The following is a 23,015-nucleotide window of genomic DNA, read 5'->3' as shown; positions in this document are numbered from 1 at the left end:
TTCGAGATATTTGGTAGTTTATTTTAAAAAGGCAGTTTTTAAATACGAGTTATAAATATGCAAGATGCCCATTACAATTGATTAACCATATCCGAATTAATGTTTTGAGGAACACCCACAGATGGTGCTACGTTTTTCACGATTTCATAAGCAGCATCACCACATTGAGGGAATCTCCCCGAGCAGCCACCTTCTCGCTTTCCTGCTTCCATTATGGAAATATACTGGTAAGCACCACTGGATGGCAGAACTTCTAGAGAGCTGAAATTTAAAAATTTTGGTTTATTAAACTATTTCAACATTCTACATATTAATGCAACTAATGAAAACGACTCCGAATATCGGACTAACTGAAAGCGATTATTCAAGAAACCCAGTTAAATGATTTGTCTGTATGTAGACCAAGTACGTATTTACTGTAAAATAAATAGCATTTGTATTTAAAGAAACACTTGTGAACTCGTGTTTTAGCGGCCTTGGCGAGAAACCGAAGTTTCACACAAGCAATCCATTCAATGTCTATTAATTCCTAAACCATTCACATTCAATAAAATAGGACCAGATAAAATCGCCGATATTGACGATTCCCTGTTCTTAAAATAGGAAAAGCGGCTCGCCAATTCTCGAGCGGTTATATCGCTGAACACCGGTAGTTCCGTCCGGGATTTGAACCCCGGCGAACTGCCTGGCTGCATCGTGTTCCCCCCCCCCCACGGGTAAGGTATACCAGCCAGTTTCCTTTAGAAAACCCTCCACGAAGGTATCCACCCCTTAGATAGCCCTCATGTACTTTGGCGTAATCAAATTAACAAAAACAAGAAAACAAGCGGTGGATATTAAGATGGAATTTGCTGCAACGGCAAAATGCTCCTTGATATAGATACCAAACAAACTCGAAAATCCTCATGAAACACGCGAGGTATATATTGTATACATTAAGGTCTGTACACTATAGAGGTTGAATGAATTTGTGTATTAATAACCGTCCGTTTCTTGTCGAGGCTGAAAAGGATACCAACAAAGAGTAAGGCAATTTTATTTCTATAGAATTAGTGGCAAAACTGAGAACTTGAATTTCATCCAAGCTGCTTTCAACCAACAATTACTTTAAGTTGGCAGCTAAACAGAGTTTACCTTACTAAAATTAAAGAAATATTTTTAAAAACAAATCATAACTCACTTCTGTTCATCTTAATCCGTGTTTAAAAGTTTTTATGCGACAGACCTTTACTCAAATGATGGTAGTTTTTAGAGCGGGCAAACTAAATTTAAAAATTATCTTTTGCATCCTCTCAGTTCCCATACTAATCCAAGGTAAATTTGACGCAAAATTAAACAAAAATTTAACTTCCGTATGACAAAGTTTAATAGATATCCAGTTTTAAATTAGCAAACCATTTAGGAACCATACACAAGTTAAGGAGTCAGGAAATGTCTCCATTTGGACGCAAGTTAAAAAAACTAGCTCAGAAAAGTTTGTGATGTTAATAGATAAAGCGACGAAGATTATTACTATACAAGTTTAAAATATTGATCAATATTAAATTTTCAGAAGAGCAAATCTTATACAAACAATCTTATAGAATTCATATTCTTGAAAACGTTGGGAGGTTTTATAATTGAGATATATCACTTGCATAAATTTAAAAATGTTTCTAGCCCAATGAATTTTAAACTTATGATTCTAAACGAGTAAACTTCATGCTAATATTAAAAATAGCATCTGGAAACTCGCCAATTACACGCGAAAATTTTTACCAATTGCATGTTTCGATATATTATGAATTTTAAGATTACACCCTAGTAAATCTCGTAAATATGGAGCAAGATAAAGGAAAATTTGCTTAAATTATTCCAATTTTATTAAGTAATCCATCAAGATATGCTAAAAATGATGTCTAAATAGCTTAGTTAAATTGTTGTACAGGAGGTAACACTTTTTTGCGAGTTCATCTCGTAACGGCTAATCTTTAGAATATGGTAACAGGTAGTTTGGTGACATTTTGGTAAGGCTATAAAGGTTACCAGCTAGGCTAGCTAGGACTTTAGCAATAATCTGAGAAGTACACAGTTCGAATTGCAGATTTTGTCTCAGAAATGAGAAATCATGAGACATGTAATGTTACATTTTCCGGAAAATTTCAATGGGGATTTTAGCTAATAAGCACTTAAACAATTTCGCTGCTAAAGTGCAGAAGCGCCCACTTATTTGTTTGGCGCTTTTTACAAGAGTAAGAATTGGTTTTTTTGTCAACTTTCTTTGACTTTTAAAGTGAAAAATAGGTTGATGTGTACATGGATAAAGTCAAGAGTGTGCGCAATGCCATTTTTGTGCAATTCTGGGATTTTTTTAAAGTGAAAATAGGTCGACGTGTACATTTATACCGTGTATATGCAATTCTTAAAAACGCGGCAAGCAGTGGGCGATTCTACACTTTCTCCCAATTTCGCACCTAATCTTCGTCATAATTAAGCACTTTCGTTCCATAAAAGTTCTAGCAAAAGCGTAATTCGGCTAGCAGATTGTTGGAAAAATGTAGTTAAAAATACATGCCTTTACTTCGTGAAAACAAAATGGCGTCCAAAAAAGTAACAGGTTGCTGTAGCAGGGTTGGTCGCCAAAGTTTCGCCAAAAAATCGCCAAGTTACCATAATCTAAAGATTCACCCTCGTAACTAGGGACGAGGGCTCGTCTGAAATGTTTCCTTTATCTTGCTCCATATTTTTTACAAAACATTTAGGAACACCCAAAGATGAAATTTAACATTATCTGAAACACTTTTGTATTTGGAAGTATGTCTACGACCAATGGTTGGAGAAAAGGCCGGTTAAGACTTCCGTGCACATTATGACTTCCTATGCATAGTAGTAACTCAATGAATGGAAATTACCGAGAAGTAAATAAGCTTATTTTCCTCTTTACTGGAGAAAAAACAGATATCAAATCTAGATCACTGGATTTCTATTACAGAAACTGATTATACAGAAACTGAAGGTAAGTAATTGCTAGAAAGGCCATGTATAGCCTCGGCTTTATTTAACATTCTAATATAACCGAGAATCCTGCATATCTCAGCAAAATTTCATACTTTTCCCACTTTTATGGCTTAAATTCTCGATACTAAAATCTTTGTTAGTTCAAGTTACTTAATTAGGTAAGTTAAATATATCAACTAACCTTAAAATCTTCATTTTCGAGGCAACAGATGCACTAAAGCAGTTTTTACTTGGTAACTCAAACATGTATTAGGGGCATGCGGAACTTCCAACTTATTCCCAAACTGATTTTTCTAGAACTTTGCGTCTAAATACAATGCTACATGCATGATGGAAATATTAAATATATAAAGTATTTTAAACATCGAGTCTTTAAATGCGAAATTAAGATAAAATAGCATTGGCGCGCTATGGTACAAATGTTAAGAGTCTTAATTCGAATTTCTTGAAAGACTTGTTAAAACACTTATGAGAACAAGATTTTAATCCTAAAAAAGATACAATGCGCTTAGATTAGGGTACTTCTATTTTTATTATCTTACTTATTCACCCTAAAGCACTACACGGAAGGGAGGGATGCGTTCGTGGAGGACTTTGTAAGGGAAACCGGCTCGTATTGACACGTTACATATGGGGAACACCACGAAAACGCCCATGCAACCAGCCTGTTCGCGGGATTCGAACCTCGGGCAGAACTACCCGTGTTCAGGGACTCTTTCGACAGCTGGTGGGTAGGGTACTCCTTGAATTTAGAAATAAAATTGAGACAAAATACCAAATACGGCTGGCTTTAAATTAATTTCCGATGTTTAAGTTATTATGGCAACTTTTAAGGGGTATCAGAAACCTCTACACCGACAATGTTAAATTGGCCATTTTCGACGTACCTTTTCTCAAAATCTGCTGTAGATACAAGTTTGAAATTTTTTCTGCAATTAAAGTATACCTATCTGATTATACTGAAATAAGCTTTTGAAACATTTTGAATTTTAGAGTAAATTACAGGATGTTTTGTTAGGCATAATAAAATTTAGCACTTTTCTCACACAAAAAATTTTCCCAAGTTTATTACAAAAAGCTCTTTTCAGTAAATATTAGGGAACCTAAGCCATAAAAAGTTGATACCTGTGAACAGTAGTTCCTGAGAAAAGGTACATCGAGTATAAAAAAACCACGTTTGGAGAAAAACGAGTTTATGTAAAAATCCTCTATTTATCAAAGCAGTAGACAACAAATTAAAACTAGATTTTACAGTTATAATTTTCATAGAGATTAAAGAATGGTATTTTTAGAAAGAAAAGTGTAGAGAATGAAAATTCAAAAATCCGAAATCTTAATTTTTTGAAGATTTTGGGGTTCCAACTCCCCTTAAGCCATGCTCTTATATCCAAAATTTAATTTTCCCCCTCCTCCACATGCTTATATCAATTCATACTGACGCTTAAAGTTTAAGCATGGACTTTAAAAGTTAAATTTCAGATTTTTCAGTTTACAAGTTTGCATGCGTATAAAACAAGCATGCATCTTCCCTAGTGAAAGATCTAAGACTTCTTCGAAACATTGTTCCACTAGCATTCGGAAATTTAATACGGTTTGGTTAATTAAATTCAGTTCGGTTAGTTGAATTTTAAGATTTTCTTAATTTGCGAAATTAAAGCATGAGAAACGTTCTTGAATGTGTTAGGATGGTCGATTTGAGAAGGATTGGATTATTCAGTTATGGCAAAGCACACGAGGGCTATCTGCCTAAAGGGAGGGATGCCTTCGTGAAGGACTTTAAGGGAAACTGACCCGTATACACGTTACTCAGGGAGAAAACCACGAAAACACCCATGCAGCCAGCCCGTTCACGGGATTCGAACCTCGGACCGAACTAACAGTGTTCAGCGTCTTTACCGCTGGGCCGATTTGAGAAGGATTAATTTCTTTAAAGAATGAATGCTTAATTAACAACGGTGGTAAAAATTTTGTAGATCATAATTCATGACAGTAATACAGCATTTTTAGATTACAAGGTACATCAAAATTATTTCGAAACCATATATGGTAGAACAGAAAACCAAGTTAAATTTGATTTTTTTTACCTTTTACTAGAACTTTATTGACTTGTTGCTTCTTCAGGAATTTGCAGCGAGATACCATTTTGAAAACTGCTCTTGTCCTTGGCGAATCAGCTTGAGAAAATGTCGCCAAGGTGTACTCTGTTTTAAAAAGAACCTTATACAGCAAGGTTCAAAGTCAACCGCTTTTCTGACATAGTTCGAAAAAGATTCTTTTGTCATGAGAAAATTCAATTTTTCATTGCAATCTTGAACATTTGAGAATAGCTTATCTACTGGATAGTAAAGAAATCTCTTAAAATTCCGAGCTATCGAGTAAGATGTCTGAAAAACCATCAAAGCTTCAAAGGAGTTTAACAAAATGCAAAGAAAAATAGCAGGAAAATTAACTCAAGTCCAACGAATATTCAGTACACCTAGTAACAGAATCCGTTTAGAAATGTTTTAAAATTAACTTTCATTACCGAATAACTGGAAGGAAGGGATTTCATGATAAAGCGAACTGAAGGTATGAATTCACCAGAATTTAAGAATTTTGGTTATATTTGTAGATTAAAGCATATATTCGCGAGTGATAAAAAGGAGAAAGTGAAGTGAAACGCCAATACTGAACTTCAGACCATCTTACTCCTTCAGTAAAACATGGAGGTGGCCAGATGATCTGAGGCTTCATCTGCGGCATTTAATGTCTACATTTTGGCGATTGTAAAATTTTAAATTTACGCATTTCAATCTTTTAAAAAAATTTGAAGGACAAAATAGGCATTTTGTCGCAATAGAGCATTGCAAGGCCGAAGATCCCAAGCATAATGCTCTTATTTGCAATTATGGACTTTGTAGAACTGTCTATGCATACCTCAGTTTTATTCCAACATACTTAGAATCATTTACAAGACAAAATCTCAGACTCACCACAGAATGGCAAATAAAAGCATACCTCAAATTCTTGAAAAAGCCATATCTAGAAGACACGGAAGGTGATCCTACATTAATATTTAAAATTTTAAAAAATTAGTCCTCCAATACTTGGCCTCCTCGTTTGAGCCCAAGTGTTTACAATTTATCTAACATTTTTAGATAACTTAAGACCTTGATGACAAAAGTAGTTTAGGTTAAATATTTACTTTCGAAAAGAGAAAGGTTGCAACCTCAACAAGTTTCTCACTTTCTGTATGATGTAGAACCAGTTCTGAAGAAGGTGACATAGCGCTCCTAAATTTCAACTAGTCTGAATTACCGAAAGTCGTTAATTAAAATGAATTAAAGAAAATTTTGAATTTTTCAAGTCATGTGCTTCGAAATTTGTTAGCTTTCCTTTAGTTGAATTTATAAATTGACTGTCAACTTTAGTGTTCGAAATCTATTGTTTCCGGATTTATTCAAGTATTTTAAATTTTATGTACAAAATTAAGAAAAACGCTAAATATGAAGCACTTAAAGCTTAATTGCATAGTTAGGAAATTTGACTTTAGATGAATTAAATTTGTACTCCTTAAATCTAAATTGAAAAGTTAAATGTATTAATCTCGTGATACTTTAACACTATACTGACGACATCAAAGTGATTGTTACAGGTACATGATGCAACTATAATGAATTATTGATACTTCTGAAGCAAGACTAATTTCAGAATTCCAGATTTAACTTTAAAATAAAAATTATTACCTGATAATTCCGTGAATATTCTCCGAGAAGTCTCCCAAAAAGGAAGGATCTGCGCCAATGTCACACATCAGCCTGGAAATACAAGTATTATCATCCATATCACGAAGGAAAGTAAAGAAACTCTCGATATCCTCTTCGGATCCAGCTCCTCCATCGGCTGCAGGAGTATCGAGACCTGGCGACGGAGGTAGACTATTTGAAACATCGTGAGGCATACTTCCGAACCCACCACCTCCATTCCCAACACCAGCATTAGGCGGAAACTGATTAAATCCTCCCCCACCTATGAAGATAACTGTATTAGGAAACTATGTAAAATATAGTTAATGTTAAAATTATTAGTTATCTTTTCAATTTTGAAAGGTAGCTCGAAGGCATAAGTTACTGTTGCACAACTACACTTCTACGTATTTAGTACCATTGACTATATACAGTCTGAATACTGGTAGACTAAAGACAATGTATGTATTTAATGTTAATTCATCGAGAGGTAAAGTATGGATTTACGTTAACAAGGCTTAGAATTATGGTCAATGTTTAACACTGAACAGCCATCTTTCAGAGTTAATCGCTTATTCTATAAAGCTAAAATTTTACAAATTCTGTTCCCCTATATTAATATTTTGTTAAACAAAAAATGAGATTGCAAGTGTAATTTTCGGTATTCCCTTTTGTAACGCCCACGTGTAGTTCATCTTTTGTTAATAAGTTTATTTTTGTTTGTTTGTAGATTTGATTTCTAGAGATATCAAAGTAAATGAAAAAGTTTACAGATTTTTAATTTTCAGCTTCCCATGTTAAGAAATTTGGCAAAGCAGAAGCTTCGTCAATGTCCTTTATAGTAAAAATTTATCGCTGAAACAAATTTTAAATTTTTCACCCAAATAGTAGCCCAGATGTGTGCAATACAAAATAACTTGAAACTTATGACAAGTGCTAACTGTTATACTGGGAGTTTGCGTTACGCATTCAGAAATATTGAAAGACCAATTCTGTTAGTTCAATGCATCAATCGATTCTCATTCATTCGCATAAAAACACACTAAGTAATTAAAATAGAATACTCAACTTGTGGTAAGGTTTGTTCAAAACTTGATGCATCTCCACCGAATCCTCCTCCTTCCCTGTTCATTGCTTGCATAGCTAAATTTGGATCAATTCCTTGAGCCGCTAATGCTTGAAAAAGTTCAGCCGGATCAAATCCTCCATAAGGTCCTTGTCCACCTCCAGGCTGCTGAGGGGGAAATCCTCCATAATTTCCTAGTCCACCTCCAGGCTGCTGAGGGGGAAATACTCCATAAGGTCCTAAACCCCCTCCAGGCTGCTGAGGGGGAAACCCCCCTGCTCCAGATAAAGCATAAGGCAGAGGCAATCCACCACCAAACTGAGAGCCTCCTGGTGCTGGAAATCCACCACCGCCACCTGGTTTAGAAAAAGTATTTTTTGGGGGCCGCATGGGCGGCGGCTTAGGTTTTGATCGGCCTTGGCCAAAATACCCTAGATAAAACAGAAGTTTAGCTCCTATGGCTAATTTTGCTCCAACAAGGCCTGTTGTTATAGGACCTGCACTAAAGGGTATGGTTGCCAAAGCTGACGTGATGGCCTGGAAAAACAGCGAGGCAGTTGCTTCCTGTTCTTTCACCAGACCGAAAATCACGAGAGCCAAAAGGGCTCGTTGGCACAATTTAGTCATACCTAAAAATGAAAATAGGGAAGTTCATTTAAAATTTAATATTTCACCTGAAATTTTACAGAAACTCAAGAAATCCAAACACATACCTATTGGTAGTAACATTCGTGAGAGATTAAGATTTAAGATCAACAATTATTTTAGAAATTATTAAGGTCTAGAATGCAAATTACTTTGCCTCTATGCAGCATAATTTCTTACGCTTTCTTTACATTTAGAGATAGATGGGAATCAAGTTTAACAGTACCTTAAACTTTGTAGCATGAAAAAATATTCGGTTTGACTTTATTCTTAAAGTTTCAGCACGAAGGAATTTTGAATTTTTAGAAGTCCAAGATGCCTCTATGTTGCAGGAGGATTCCTAATACACGAGCTTAGAGATTTATTTGTACAAAATAATCATGTGTGGAAAAGGCAGAATTTTATGGTTACTGGTTTTTGCGGCTGGGAGAATATTTCAATACTATAACCACAGAAATGTATCTATACATAAGAAAATTTAATATTTACTTTAGTTAATCTAAAAACGTTTGAAGGTCAAAAACTAAAAACATGCAGCAATAGAATTTTCACCCGTGAACAATGGTATATATACATAAGAAATAAGAAAGTATACATTTGAAAATACGGTTGTTTGATGCAACATTTTAAGATAACCTATAAACAAATGTGCGAAAAATGTTATATCAAGGGAGGGGAAGTTATTAAGTCAAGCTCCTATTTTCACAAAGTGCTGTGGGAATAAAAATAGCAATTTACTTAAAAATTTACTGACATTTTGCAGCATACTTTTTTCATTTACAGTATATTTACTAGTTCAAGTGTGCATGTGTACTGTAAAAAATGTCTAAACAGATACTAAAAAGATCAAATATTTCTCATCAATAAAAAATTCTCTAAAGAAGAAAAATGCGCAGCTTCACGTTTCAAAAGACTTAAAATAAGAGTCAAGAAATACAATGAATATACAGCAAGAATTTCAAAAGCAACATGCGCTTCGGAACCGCTGAAATAATTTCAATTGCACTGTCTATTGAACTTTAACAATTCTATAATTTCATTGCAGAAATAATGCGTTTTTCAGTTTGCTTATAGCATTGCTGTAGTTTCGACTTTTTCTGTATATTTCTGTATATAAGCTTACAACAACCTGCTCCCCGAAAAACGTGCTTTCCAAAGTTCCTGTAGAAGTTCTGTAAAACCTTGTAATGGTAAACTCAAATGCAGTTATAATTTCCTTATCGAAATTCTACTTTGTTACGTTCTTGTAAACAATCTGTACATTTGCTGCTGCAGTATTCAAAGTATAAAATTTTTGAACTAGTTAATGTCGAAAAACTGGTTTTTAATATACTTTGCCATTTAGTCTAGATTATCTATACCACAATTTACAAAATAAACAGTTTACAGTAATAAAAGTAATACCCCTTTCTAAATGCTTCTTTGTAACTTCTGTATCGGAGTGAAAAAACTCAAAACAAACTTTCACTTGATATATCACAAAGGTGTCACCATGTGTCATGCAAGGTGGTTTAGCTAATTTGGGAGGATCACGATCAGTTATTAAATGCAGGTTAACTGAATAGTTTTAAAGCTTTTGTTTAATAGATCGTATGTTTAAATTGCAAGCGAAGACCTGGAAAAGGGGTAAAGAATATAAAAAAAATCGTATCTGTGAAAGTTTATGCTTTTACTTTAACCAATATGCGAGAATAACAAATTTAACTGCATAAGTTTAACATAATTTTCAACATAAATTTAACATAAATTTTGTTTTCATATACAGCGTAATTGTTATTCGGCAATGATCTCCACTACACAGAGTTATCAAAATTCGCCACTACGTGGACTTTGCAAACCTTCCGATGCTCTGCGAGGTAATAAGATTAATAACTTCTAAATATCCCAAGTTCATTAATCCTGTTCTAGGATAATTAAATTCAATGAGCTATATTTCTTAAGAGAGGTTTCTCAGCTAAGGCACAGTATTTGAATTCAATATTTATTTAGAGTTCCTTCCTTTTGAATTAAAAAAAGACATTTTACAAACTTATAATGGCCTCGTTTTCGACCAGAAAGTAATGTATATAAAAATTTCGAGTTATCCAAAAAGGAGAAAAACTATATCAAAAGTCAACATATTTCTCGAAAATTCACCTATAGCTTAAAAACAGAACGTAAACATTACTTACTCCTTCGGTTAGAACACCGGCCACAAGAAACGGATAATAAAAATTACATACTAAGCGAAGGATTTTCTTCGTGCGTTGTAGTTTTGTAGAACACAATGCTTAACTATTTACATACATTCCCAAAAGAACTGTTTTGTACCGTATAGTTTTCCTTACTCATCCCTTACGGCACCCCATTCATAACATTCTATTATTAGTTTAACTTCTTCGCATTTTGAAGTAAACGAAATAATTATGAATTTTAGATGAAATATAATTCAATTTTAGAGAAAATATTTCCCTTTTTTATAGCTTCAGTCTGCATAGCAATGCTAAGAGGTTTTTTACGTGAACTGGATCAAAATTATTTTTAAGTAAATGGAAATTTCTAATTAGGGAAATGCATTAGAAAACTAAAATATTTCATACAGATTGATATATGAATATTACTGTAATAATTCACTTCTTTTATAGAAATTTCATTCTTGATTATTAATCATTGCAGTGTGAATCATCAGATAATTTTTAGTCGACATGTCTGCTTAGACGTAAAGTTAGTTTAATGAAATTTTGGAAGTTTTATTTATTTAGCTTCGTTAATGCATATAAATGATTTGATTCATGAGAAGTTTTAATACATCGAATAATTTATGAACACTCTTTGTCATTCAAAATGTGCATTATGAAGGGAACTTCTAATGAGCTTGAAATTTTCACCATCAGTAGACCTCGATATGGCATGCAAATGATTAGAATTGCTGCGCATTTGCAGACATGTGCACCAGAACCATCATCTAGAAGTATTATAAAAAGAGAGAAACTTTAAGTAAATACTAGGAATACTAGTAATGTTATTGTGTTGTAACTTATAATCAATTGTCTGGAAATAACATAAGGCCCGCGGAATTTATCGTGGCGAGGAGTGCACGATAGCGCCTGTCGTTGTCAAAAGCCTTTTGAGCACCATGCAGGTGACAGGAAGACTTTGCTCAGTTCCGCCCCCAATTTCGATGGAGAGCACCCCTGGTGGCGGGTCCAAGGGTCTCCCACACCTCTTTCCTTACCAACAATCTCTTGAGATGGCTTTCCGCTCGCTGCATATTTAGAGTGAACCCATGCTGCAGAGACACTATACATTGACAAGCATCCAAGCCTTCTCCGGGAATCGAACAAGGGCCCTTCGGTGCCGCAATAAACGCCGCTAACCACTATCTCGATTGAAGGCATACTAGAAGTACTTAATACTTTAAATAAGTATTAGAATTATGTTTTTTAAAAAATGAAGTTATTCAGACAAGTTTCTGAAGTTGACAAAAAAAAAAAAAAAAAAAAAAAAGATTATGGCTTATATAAACTATGCATTCAGGAAGCAGTGCACGTGTTGTATGAAATCAAGCCACGATGATGCGAATAAGGAATCGGTGGATGCAGGAAACGTGGACTGATTGATGGGAATGATTTCACCAACTTCGTCACTATGGTCACATTGCTGGAGGACAGGCATGTTGTTAGGATAGCAATGACAAACCAAACAGAGACATCAAGAATTAGGATCTGCTGCACAGCACTCTGTTTCATCATGCACCATACGACGTTGTCTGTAGAGGAAGGGAATTTTTGCAAGGCGTACGTTGTTGCGATTACCGTTAGCTCTATATCGCTGATTCATGCACTTTCAATGATCCGGATGAATTCCAGGCATATAAATAAAGGAATGGAAAGACACTAACTTTTCAGATGAATCTTGATTCTGTCTACAACATCATGACTGTCGTATTCGAATCTTCTGGTAATACAAAATATTGATTTTTTCTTGCTCCGCAAGACGAAAGTGGGCACAATTTTAAACAATTCATCCTCATGCCTTATCTTATTTGTCCAGTAAATCTGATATCGCTTGTTCTTCATGGTACGGCAGTTTAGATAGCTAGTAGTATAGTATGGGACCCTCGTATGGAACCTTCAGAAATATACGAGTTGAAGCTCGTTTCTAATTTTGAGATCTGTGAAGCACCAGAGAACTATTTTGCCTGATTTTGGTTTCGTTTATTTGACTATGGCAAGCACGCTGTGACTACTTGCTCAAGGGGATGGTTGTCTTTGTAAAAACTTTTCTAAGTGGGACTTGCTTGCATTTACGTTACACATGAGGAAAATACGAAAACTCGTATGCAGCCAATCTCTGGATTTTAAACCCACGTCAAACTACCAATGTTGAGCAATTATAACCACTCCGCCATTCCTGGGCTTTTCGGGGTTTTGCTTGAACTTAAAGTCAGTATAATAAAACTTTGCAAGATTATTTAAATGATATGTTTATAAATTGTAATGTTATAAGGCATTTCTCCCGCCTGCTCAGCGAGCCTTCGTGGTGTAGTGGTCTGCACGCTCAACGCGTAATTAAGAGGTCTGTGGTTCGATTCCCGGCGAAGGCATTGCTAATTTTTCATCTTGACAGCTTCCAAAAAATCCCAATTCGTCTACAGTGGTGCCCGAACTAAAAGGGTGTTGGATGATGATTCTCCTCACCCAGGATTTGGCGATTGGGTTCCCTAAAATCCCCAGTCGCCCTTTAAAAAGGGGGAGCATATAAGGTATTTATCCCACCTTCTTAGCGAGCCTTCGTGGTGTAGAGGTCTGCACGCACGCTCAGCGCGTAATTGAGATGTCCGCGGTTCGATTCCCGGCGAAGGCTTTGCTAATTTTCATCTTGCCAGCTTCCAAAAATCCTAATGTCTCTACAATGTAAGATTTTACTTTTTAATTAATTAAAGTTAATTGAATTAACATTATTCGAGATAATTTTCTGTGCATCATCTAAACTGAGAGCATTTCAAGAACTTAAAACAACTCACAACTGCTGTTTTTTGAAGCTATACGTTTTGAGGCTAATATGTGTTTTGCTTGATGTTCTGAATTAAGACTATTAGCAAAGAAATAATTTTTTTATTCTATTTATTATCAAACGCTCTTAGGATCTTTTATTTCGTTTTTTTTTTTTTTTTTTTTTTTTTTTTTTGCTCAAACAGTTCTAGTAACGGCGAATTTTCACTTCCTTTCTGTCTCTTTGTTGAATTCCATAAGCATAATTCATCAAAAGATACAGTTAATGCACTGAATTTAGGTTATAAAAATTAAACCGTATTTTGCTTTTACTAGTTAAATGCAGAATGAAATCAACTTAATAACAGCATACCGCAGTCACAGAAAAACTTTAGCAGTAAATAAGGTGATCCGAATCAACTTACAGATAGAACAAGTTAGTCACGTAAACAAAATAATTAAAATAAATCTATATAAATCCATTATTTTAAAGATCTATTAAAAACTGTTTACTTAGGTTCTCTGAAAATTTTTAAGCAGTTTGGGAAGTGACAGCTTACATAATATGGAACAGCATGTAGTGAAGATAAATGTTAGAATCCCCCTTTTTATAAGTACGAGATAGATAGATGGATATGCAATGCAGAGTCTGTAATTAGTATTAATTACATATAACGTAGTAATGGAAGAAGAGTTCATCTGGCTCCAGTGGGCTTTTGAGATTATGCTGGAAAATGGCTTTTAACACAATAATAACTTGGAACCTTTCCCCCCCTCAAAATATAATTCAATATTCTAGTTTTTGTAGTAGCAATATCTTTCTTTTTCAAATGCAGCTAAAGGGATCATTCAGCCACTTATTTCGAACAGCAGCTATTTTAAGTTTTCCTGAAATGATAGAACAAACCGCAACTTGTGCAAAAAGTATGTACGGGAGGGGATTTTTCCTTAAGAAATTAAATTGCCTTTTAACTAAATATACTTCTTTTGATGTTTCGCAAGGTCGTATAATTCCAGAATTTTTACTGCATGGATTTTCTCATAGGTGTGCTTTTTCGTTTTCTTTTATTCTTCCTAATTTTTAAGTTGAAAATGCTTTACTGAAGTAAATGAACCTTTACTAAAGCGAAACATTACAAAATTCTTAGACAGAGATTAAGCCGTGGAGGCGAGATTAAAAAAATAGCAACATTATAGTAAAATAATGACTTTCAAACAGTGAAAATTGTACATGTGGTTGTACACTGGTTATGCTGGTTAGTCAATCCAATGAAATATCTTAGTATATCAAGGTCAGCACTGATTTAGTACCTAGACAATACGACCACCGTTATGCACACTAAAAAATGGCATAACTGGAACTGGTGAACTCTATGTATGAGACTATGAACTTTCTCATGCCTTGACTTTAATCAAATGACTGTTACTGCGAGCTATAAACTGTGACTTGGATTATGTACCTCCTATGAACTACCAGTGAACTTTCACAAACATAGACTTTGATCAAATAACAGTTACTGAGAATTATGAACTGACTCAATCCATGAACTTTTTATGAACTGTCAATGAACTGTGAACCATCCATGAACTGCAACTCCGTACTGACACTGCACACTGAGCAAACCTATCAACTTAAACCCAGGACATCCACAATGCAATTCTCAAATATGTACCAAATTACATCACATTAATATCACAATAATTTAACCAAGATAGTAAAGTTTAATGTTTTTCCATTCAATTATATTTCTTTATTTATGTTCATTTTGTGTACCTATACTTATATTTATATTTCACCACCAATTGTAATGTATGGTATTGTATTTTAATGTCATTGTCATGTGTCATCAGCAACTTTATCTCCCGGCCATACTTTGTACCCCAAGTTCTGTATGCCCCGATGAAAATTTCTCAATTAACACCGGTGCGTGGTGTAAGTGCGCCCTATGGAGGTGTTCTTCTCAAGACGGTTAGTGTGAAGGAGCGACACCAGTTTTGCCTATGGCGATGTGTTGGTGCTTCCACATTTAGTCCTGTTCCATCCTGGTTTCACTGGTTATTTTTGAATGTGACAAAGCAACACGAGGGCCATTTGCCTATTGGGAATTATGCCTTTGCTGAGGGCTTTCTAAGGTCCGTATTAAGATTACACATGGATTAAACCACGGAAACCAACATACAGCCAGCACATTCGCTTGGGACTGAACCTGGATTGAACTCCCAGCATTCAACGGTCTTAACTATTCGATCACAAGTATCTGGTTACAGTACAACAAATACACTAAGTGTTCATTACCTACGAATTAGATTACAACTGTATATGAAATTTAAATTGCTTCAAACATCCATGTGTGTTTCAAGAAGAGTTTAGAAATTCACTAACAGATCTGAAATTAGGCAAAATTTAAAATAAATTAATGAAGTACACCGTGTTTTAAAAAGAATATACGTATTACAAAGTGTTATTTTGTCCAAACTATCGATCACTGCTCATTGGCTCGGCTATTGGCGAAACGAATACATAGTCTAGTTTATATTAATAGCCGCTAGATGTCAGTTGTCTTCTGTTTTGCGTGGTAACCGTCACATGTTTAAAATGGCTATTCCGCAGCAGAAATTATTTTGTGTTCTCGAGTTTGACATCATGTGACTTTATCAGGGTCAATGTTCCTTCTTACCTTCTTCGGGAACATACAAGTACCTGACTCGGAACAGAGAGCTTACTAAAGCTATGTTCACTAATTGTGGTAAGTAGACAGGATACAGACGAAGGGTATACAAAACCCTTTATTTTTCTCTATATACAATAACTTCTGTACTTCGGAATACACTGACCCGCTACTTGGGGTCTAACGTAAAAGTATAAAAATAAAAACTAAACTCTAATTTAACTTTAGAATAATAAACGTGGAAGATTGGCCTTATAATAACAGGAAGCGTATGTAGTACAGAGACTGTGAACACTACAATACGTTTAAATTTATCAAGAGGATTAAAACCTCTGGCCTGGAAGGCAAACAGCAACTGCGTAACTTCTAAGGTAAGCGGCCTGCTTTGACTCACTGCTTCCGCTCTCTCGCTTGGCAAAAGGCCACAACTTAAATACTTGGCGTTCGCCAGACAAACTTTGCATAAAAACCTTAACGCTTATAATTCTGGCCGGAAGTAGAAAATAAGAAGTGATAGTAAAGATTTAAAATAAAATAAACGTTAGTAAAACTTAAGATCCTTACATACTTTCCGCCAGAGTTAATTAGTTTGAAAGTAAGGTCTAAAACGACCTTGTTGAAAACTTTTAGCTCTAGAATCTAACGCGAGGCCAAACTTTTACAAACATACTTCGCTAGAAACTAGAAATTTAAAAGAAAGAAATTTGTTACAATAGCAGCTCCCAGGATATACAACAATTTTTTTCATCTGTACTGCATATAAACAGGAGCTTTTATTCAATTCTGGTTCCTTCCAGAGATCTGGAAGGAAAACTAGTTTAATGAAATGTTACACAATGAAATGGTAAGTAACATATACAATTATACTTCTCTTAACATTCTTATTTCATTCATGACGATTTTAATTATCTCTCCCCGTGCTCTCTGACATGTGTTGTAAAAGAACACCAAACACGATTGTGTTTCTGTCTACGTGTTCCACACTTCCTCCTACAATCAAAACACTAACGTGTTAAAATTCAACATAACAAGACCTCTTAACACACCCTAATTTCAACTCTAAACCCTGAGGTACTATTCTAAAAGTGGCTAACTCTAAAGTGTAGCGTCAGAGAGCCTAACTACATCACTCAACCTTTAACACATATTCGCCATGCTTTAGTCTTTTTACAGTCACACGAATAAAAAATTTTAACATTCACCTTTACCATATCACGGTATTTCTTAACATTTAAAATAACAGTTCACATTGTATATAAGAACATATCAACATGCCGTTAATTTTACACATTTGAAAACATACATTAGTAGTACATTGTTAACTTCTATTCTTTTCAAAGCAAGTGCCAATTCTTTCTACATTGAAATACTACATTTCAAAAAGTCTTTCAGACTAAAACTTCTCTCTTGCTAGAATGTTTTAAATAAAATTTATACAATAACTTTTTACAATATTTAAGTCTTTACACAACGCTATTATACATCAACTTTAGTTTTACGCGCGAGTAATTGAAAAACATAATACCAAAATCGGTCACAACTCATTTCTCGCCCTTTTGGCGATAAAGGTAGACCTCGCATGAGGTAAAACTTCTTGAAATCTGCCACTTGCAGTAAGAATGAAAGATTAACTTAAGTTTGCAAAGTAACATAAAATTTTACTTATCTTTGTAATATTCGGACATCCTTTTCTGGGCCCAGTCTTTAAAGGTACTACAGATAGTAGCTTGATTTATCCTCCTTCTTGTACGGGCTCGCCCTTCAGTGCTTTCCTCTGGAAGCTTCCGTTTTTCACCAGTTCGGCCACCCTTGAACACCTTCCTTCTCTCCTCTGCTTGTGGTCTTGGCCGTTTGAAGGCAGCTGGTCTTGGCGGAACCGGGAAACTTCTGTCGTGATCCTGCTTGGACCTCGTTGCTGGCCGTTCAAATTTTCCTTGTAACTTTTCCTCCGCCGCTGATGGCCCTTCCGCAGTTCGCCGACATTTACTGCGGAGAGTCCTGTCGGATGAGTAGATCCGTTTTAGAGCCGGGTTATAGTTGCCGTCATTTCTCCTGGTTCTCTTCACATACGTCGTCCTTCTCCCTTCTTCATTCTGGGGGTGTTCGTGAACTCTCTTTTCTGGACGGTGGAACGGTTTCTTTTTCTTGCTACCTTCAATTTTTCCGCGGGGCAATTTTCTTTTCACTTGCTCCTGCCTCTTATTGGCTTGCCCTTGTACTTGTCGTTTTTCCACCTCTGGAGCTTGTGCCTGCGGTGTCTGCCGTGCCGGATCCTGCAAAAGATCTGAAAATATTTGCATTTTATTACGATCGAAGTAGGGCTTGATTTGATCAATGTTTGCGGAACAGGTTTCACCATTTCTGGCTTTTAACACTACTACAGCGTGAGTTATTTTTTCTATAACATATGGTCCTTCAAATCGTGGAAAAAATTTGGCAGTTTTATCTTCTGGTGCTGAAGAAAGTGAATGCTTAATTTTTAAAACTTCATCCCCTACTTTATAAGTTACTCCCCGTCGTTTCAAATCATAATAGAACTTCTGTTTTCTTTGTGCTACTTCCGTATTCTTTTTTGCTTCTTTTATTAGTTTTTCTATATCACCCATTTTAAATTCTGGGGCTCTTTGTTGCACATAAAATAATTTATCTAACGGCGTTATAATCTTTCTACCTAGAAATAACTCAGCAGGAGTTTTGCCCGTAGTATCATGTTTTGCGGTCCTAAGGGGAAAGTAAATTCATTGACATAGTTATCCCAGTTTTTATGAAAATTTTTAACATAACTACGGATAATTTTCACTATATTTCTATTAACCCGTTCTGCTATATTTGATTGCGGCCGATACGGGACCATTTTTAAATGACGTATGCCCAGTTTTTGGCACATGTCTTCAAATATATTACTTACAAATTGAGGACCATTATCCGATATAACTTTTAGGGGCGCCCCGTATTTTAAAATATATTTATTTAAAATAGAATCAGTAACTAATTTCGCGGAGGCTCGTTTTAAGGGAACAATTTCGGTCCATTTACTAAAATGATCAACCATAACAAGGAGATACCGACTTTTATTTAACTGACTTTTTGGGAAAGGGCCCAATAAATCGATGCCAATTATTTCATTTGGAAATTCGGATTTAATACTATTTAGAAACCCGGCCGGGCGGAAATTAATATAATTAACTGCTTGACATGTTGGGCAGGACTGGACATACGCCCTTGTTAACTTTTGCAGTTCAGGAAAGTAGACTGCCTCGCGTACGCGTTGGATAGTTTTTCGAATACCAGCATGAGAAGCTAAAGGGCTGTCATGGAGCTCCTGCAGGATATTTAATCTAAGACTAGCTGGGATAACAGGTCGAAATTCGATGTTGGAATTCGTAGTTTTTGTATAGAATAATAGACCATCTATTAGTTCGTAATGGGCCGCCCTATTTCTTATCGCCACAATATCTTCGTGGCTAAAATTTTCAGGATCCTTCAAATACTCATAAATGCTTCCAAACTCAGGATCCTTACCCAGTTCGGTTATTACAGTTTCTCGGGAATTTATTGTACATGCTGTGAGCATTGCCACCTTTACGGTATTACCTTGTTCGTTTATTTTAATTCTTGATAGGGCATCTGCTACGATATTTTCCTTTCCGGGGGTATGCTTGATTACCAGATTATATTCTTGCAGCTTGAGTGCCCATCTTATTAACCTTGGGGATAAATTTTTCCCTGAGTACAATCTAGTTACCGCCGCATGATCAGAGTACACTGTTATCGGCGCCTTTTCAAAATAGACTCGGAACTTTTGCACTGCTAACAGAACTGCAAGTGCCTCTCTCTCGGTCGCGGAATAGTTTCTTTGTGTTTGATTTAAAGTTCGGCTAAAAAATGCCACGGGCTGCTGATTTTGCGAAAGTACCGCTCCTACCGCATAATCCGAAGCATCCGCTGAGATTTCTAAATTCTCATCCTTTTCAGGAAATTTCAACACAGGGGCTTGCGTTAATGCTTGTTTTAATTTTTCGAAAGCACTATTGGCTTCGGCCGTCCACGAGAATCTTGCCTTTTTCCTTTTTAATTTTAACAATGGCTCCGCGATAGCCGCAAAATCTTTTATAAAGGACCTATAATATGAACAAAGTCCTAGAAAAGAAGAGAGCTTCTTTGCCGTGTTTGGAGTTGGATACTTTTGTACAGCGATTATTTTTTATTCATCTGTCTCGATCCCTTTTTGAGATATTTTGTAACCTAAATATTTTAATTCAGGGGCTACAAATTTGCACTTTTCGACATTAACTTTTAGACCGGCCTCATTTAATAAGGAAAATACCTGTCTTAAACCCTGTACATGTTGGTCAAGATTATCACTAGTAATAATGATATCGTCTAAATAGATAAATGTGGACTTTCCAAGAACAGGTCTTAACACAATGTCCATGCATCGCTGAAATGTTGCCGGGGCCCCTGAAAGGCCAAACGGCATACGCAAAAATGCATAAGTGCCAGACTTGGTTATAAAAGCAGTCTTAGGCACGTCCTCACACCTAACCCCTATTTGAAAATAACCAGTCGTTAAGTCTAAAGTCGTCATAAATTTGGTTGATTTTATGTTCCTTAAAATTTCTTCTATGATCGGTAACGGATATACCGGATATTTAGTTATGGAGTTTAATTTACGGTAATCAATAGCGAATCTCCACCTTTTTGGATGCTCCAAAGGATAATCATTATTTTTCTTACATAAAACCACCGGGCTAGCATAACTACTTGAGATGGGCGTTATGATCTTTTTACGTAGCATATCGGTAATATGCCATTCTATAATTTTTTCCTTATTCTTATCATACCGGTATGGTTTTTGGCGAACTGGCATTGCATCTCCGGTGTCAATACTATGGTTAGTAACCTGAGTAAATCGTGGAATATCACTAAATAACGAAGCAAATTCACTTACCACTTGTCGGATTCTATCTTGCTCGTCATTAGGCAGGTGGTCAAGTTTTAACATCGGCGGTTCAGCGTTTTCAGTACGAACTGGTTTCATTGTCAGCTTAAGGGACGCTTCATTAAAATCCAGTGTTGCTTGTGCGTCTGAAAGAAAATCTATCCCTAAGATTAAATGTGCTTGCAGATTCTTTACTATAAAAAACATCACCTTTACTTGTTCGTCCTTGATACGGATATACAAAGGTACTTTACCTATGCACTTACATTTTTCTCCTTGCGCCGCTAACACTGTCGTATTATCCGAATTATATATGCGGTATTTGCGAAAATACTTCCTAAAAAATTCTTCTGCCACACAGGAAACACTGCGCGCCTGTATCCAGGAGTGCGGTGGCTGGGATATTATTCACCAAGACTTCAATCTTCGGAAGAGTCAGATTTTTCACCATTACTGTATTTAACTTGTAGGAAGAGGGGTTTTCGTGACCTTCGGATTTCCGCACCCTCTCGTCAGCAGAAATCCGTTTTAGTTTAAATTATTTTTCCTTTCCGTGCTTTCCTTCTTTTTCCACTGGCCTTGAGACTTTTTTCCTGGGTTGCTATTGAACTGTCGACGTTCGCCGGCTGTTTTTGAATGCTCGGGTTTCCTTGCCCACTGATTCGCTTTTTCTCCGTAGCCGTGTACTTGAGTTTCCTGTAGTCTTGGCGTACCAAATTGGTTTCGTTGTTGATATTGGCGTCTTCTTTCGACGTCCGCCGTTCTTCTACTTTCAAACTGGATTGCTAGCTCAAATAACTTTTCCAGTGTAGTCGGATTTCTTAATTCAATAAAGTCTTGCACTTGGGGTAGTAACCTCGGCAAAATCACTTGAATTATTTCAGGATTCGGACGGTTTCCATACAAGAGCTTGAAAATGTGAATTTTTCTTAAAATAAAGCTCGAGAGGTTTTCGATTCTTTGTTGATATATACTGAAAAGTTCCGTTTCTAATTTCGCACGATCCCTTACAACAGGGAAGGCTTTTAGTAGGGCAGTCTTGAAATTTTCGTAAGTATAGGTGGGACTTCCTGCTTGACCCAAGAGACTTCTGCCTATACATTTGAACCAGTTAAGCGCTTGGTCCCTCAAAGCGCTGGTAGCTAAGGTAAATTTTTGAAACTCGTGCACGGGGTAGAGCATGAAGTGGTCATCCAATTTTTCCAAAAAACTGGTTACCGGTGAGTTTCCATTAAATGTTGCTTCTGGTTTCATCGAAGCGCGCATGGTCTGGACGATGTAACCAAATCCTTCCTGGGCGGCAGCTGGCATTTCTGGGTTTTGAGCCGTTTCTGCAGGCAGCACAGGTTCTTCTTGAAACTCGGCCATGGTTATTCTTCTTCGTTGGGCGCCACTATCAGGGTCAATGTTCCTTCTTACCTTCTTCGGGAACATACAAGTACCTGACTCGGAACTTAGCTTACTAAAGCTATGTTCACTAATTGTGGTAAGTAGACAGGATACAGACGAAGGGTATACAAAACCCTTTATTTTTCTCTATATACAATAACTTCTGTACTTCGGAATACACTGACCCGCTACTTGGGGTCTAACGTAAAAGTATAAAAATAAAAACTAAACTCTAATTTAACTTTAGAATAATAAACGTGGAAGATTGGCCTTATAATAACAGGAAGCGTATGTAGTACAGAGACTGTGAACACTACAATGCGTTTAAATTTATCAAGAGGATTAAAACCTCTGGCCTGGAAGGCAAACAGCAACTGCGTAACTTCTAAGGTAAGCGGCCTGCTTTGACTCACTGCTTCCGCTCTCTCGCTTGGCAAAAGGCCACAACTTAAATACTTGGCGTTCGCCAGACAAACTTTGCATAAAAACCTTAACGCTTATAATTCTGGCCGGAAGTAGAAAATAAGAAGTGATAGTAAAGATTTAAAATAAAATAAACGTTAGTAAAACTTAAGATCCTTACAACTTCTTCCTGTGAGGTTTGATTAA

General features: G+C 36.0%; 1 protein-coding gene across 1 annotated transcript; it reads right to left on the bottom strand.

Moving 5' to 3' along the window:
• On the bottom strand, positions 1 to 10,755 carry LOC118182176 (uncharacterized). The gene is made up of 4 exons (XM_085807039.1): positions 10,605 to 10,755; positions 7,793 to 8,417; positions 6,723 to 7,007; positions 1 to 261 (listed from the first exon to the last, which is right to left on the bottom strand). Exons 2-4 carry the CDS (start codon positions 8,413 to 8,415, stop codon positions 72 to 74), a joined length of 1,098 nt encoding a protein of 365 aa, XP_085663165.1. The 5' UTR covers positions 8,416 to 8,417; positions 10,605 to 10,755; the 3' UTR covers positions 1 to 71.
• Between the last annotated feature and the right edge of the window lie 12,260 nt (positions 10,756 to 23,015).

Source organism: Stegodyphus dumicola, chromosome X1 (assembly GCF_044657685.1).
Source record: "Stegodyphus dumicola isolate Sdum_Otavi_A_Nest chromosome X1, ASM4465768v1".
NCBI classification, from domain to species: domain Eukaryota; kingdom Metazoa; phylum Arthropoda; class Arachnida; order Araneae; family Eresidae; genus Stegodyphus; species Stegodyphus dumicola.
Note: the sequence above shows the minus strand (reverse complement) of the source record. Positions and strands in the feature narration are given on the sequence as shown.

Bases quoted from the DNA above. Each gene is read 5' to 3' on its own strand.
- LOC118182176 (XM_085807039.1), bottom strand. From the start codon at position 8,415: ATGACTAAATTGTGCCAACGAGCCCTTTTGGCTCTCGTGATTTTCGGT. The intron at 7,008-7,792 runs AGTTGAGTATTC...AGTTATCTTCAT, and splicing joins TTTGAACAAACCTTACCACA to AGGTGGGGGAGGATTTAATC. The intron at 262-6,722 runs GTAATAATTTTT...TTTAAATTTCAG, and splicing joins AATATTCACGGAATTATCAG to CTCTCTAGAAGTTCTGCCAT.